General features: G+C 62.7%; 1 protein-coding gene across 1 annotated transcript; it reads left to right on the top strand.

Annotated features, from left to right (window-relative positions):
- Positions 1–1,034: 1,034 nt before the first annotated feature.
- On the top strand, positions 1,035–1,601 carry EMIHUDRAFT_256728 (hypothetical protein; the record flags this gene model as incomplete). The annotated part of the gene is made up of 2 exons (XM_005766289.1): positions 1,035–1,147; positions 1,221–1,601. Coding segments are annotated over 2 exons (494 nt in total), but the record flags the coding sequence as incomplete, so codon positions are not given.
- Positions 1,602–1,610: the final 9 nt, after the last annotated feature.

Below are 1,610 nucleotides of genomic sequence, written 5' to 3'. Positions count from 1 at the left end.
CTGGTTTCAGCGGCGGCGTCGGCGAGGAGGGCGGCAGAGGGAACCTCGAATGCACGCACGCTGCACCGCTGCCGTGCAACGAGGGAAGGCCTCAGCAGGCGTGTGGTGGCCGCTAGCGAGGGTGCCACCATTTGCCCTCGCCTAAGCGGCCAGAGTCGAGGTTTCTCCGACATGGCGCGCACATTTTTTTCTTTACTTCTCCCCTTACCCTTTCCCCCTTCCCCTCCCTCGTTCCCTTCCCGGTCGCGAACTTTCCCCCGGTCGACCAACTTTCCTCACTTTCCCCGGGGCGTCAAAAAGAGAAAGGGGAGCACGGCAGTCTCTCGCATGACAAACAAGCCCATAAAAAGAAAAGGAGGCGATTTTGTAAAAAAGAAAACAGCCCTCCTCTTGCATGACATGTCAGAGTGTCCCATAACAACGGCTAGCGCATCACACCCCTCTCCTTAAAATCCCTGTGTGGTGGCGGCGTGCCGTCCTCCCATCCCTCCCTTGCCTTGTCTGTTTTCTTTCTTTCTTTCTTTTAGAGTGTCCCATAAATAAATAAATAGAGCAGTCATCTCCAGGAGAGATGGGAGAGAGAGATGGGTGAGTTTTGTTGTTGAGATGGGCGACGCACGAACACAGAGGCACAGTGCGCACCCCGCCCCGCTCACAGGGCGTGCATCACACAGGCGTGGACTGTGTGACTCCTCGGGTTTCTGGGACTCCGTCCGGACTCGACAGAGGTGTGCTAGTCGCTACAGTCAGTTGGACGGCTCCGGCACGTCTGATAGGCAGTTCGGGCTCGAGTGAGGGCCGCGGCGGTCGCGGCCAGCGCGCGGGGCCAGGCTGGGGCTGCCGGGATGAATGTCAGAGTGTCCCTTCTTGTAATGCGAGCACGACGTTTGGAGAGAGAGAGACGAAGGGTTTTTATTCGCTTGCTCTTGCATCCACCGCCGTACCTGTGCGCGCACCTGTATCCACTTGCGCTCCCTCCGCTTGCGTCGCTTGCACCACTAACCGCGAGCGCGCTGCCCTCCGCGCTCTCAGAGATGCCAACACGCTCGGCGGCGGTCTGCTCCATCTGCTACGACGGCATCCGGTGGGACGACCGCCTCGTCCTTCCGTGCAAGCACGTCTTCTGCCGCGGCTGCATCGACCACATGTGCGCGCGTGCGTGGGCCGACGGGCCAGCGCATCTCGGCCTCACGCCGATTCGGTGCGGCGCCTGCTCACAGGTTCCTGCACCACCACCGCACGGCGGACGACTACGCGTCGCAGTGTCCGATGTGCCGCGCGCCGCTCATGGGCGAGGCGGATGAGCTCTTCACAAAGGGCTCATGGTGCCTTGCCGGCTTCCAGCGCCAGGTCGAGCTGCAGATGCACGGCCTCGATCTCATCTTCCCGTTCGAGATCGGGCACGCGATCACCGCGTTTGAGGACTGCATCACGGCGGTGGAGGGCCACGCCACCGGCCCGGGCGGGCTGAACCGCATGGCCGCCGCAGCGCAGTACAACATCGGCCGCTGCTACGAGCTCCGCTGGGCCGCCGCCGACGACCTGCGCAGCGACGAGGCGCAGCAGGACGCCCGCGACGCCATGCGCGCGTACGAGCTGGCGTTCGAGCG

The sequence above is a fragment of the Emiliania huxleyi genome, assembly GCF_000372725.1.
Source record: "Emiliania huxleyi CCMP1516 unplaced genomic scaffold EMIHUscaffold_5191, whole genome shotgun sequence".
NCBI classification, from domain to species: Eukaryota; Haptophyta; order Isochrysidales; family Noelaerhabdaceae; genus Emiliania; species Emiliania huxleyi.
This window is presented reverse-complemented; position numbering and strand designations above follow the sequence as displayed.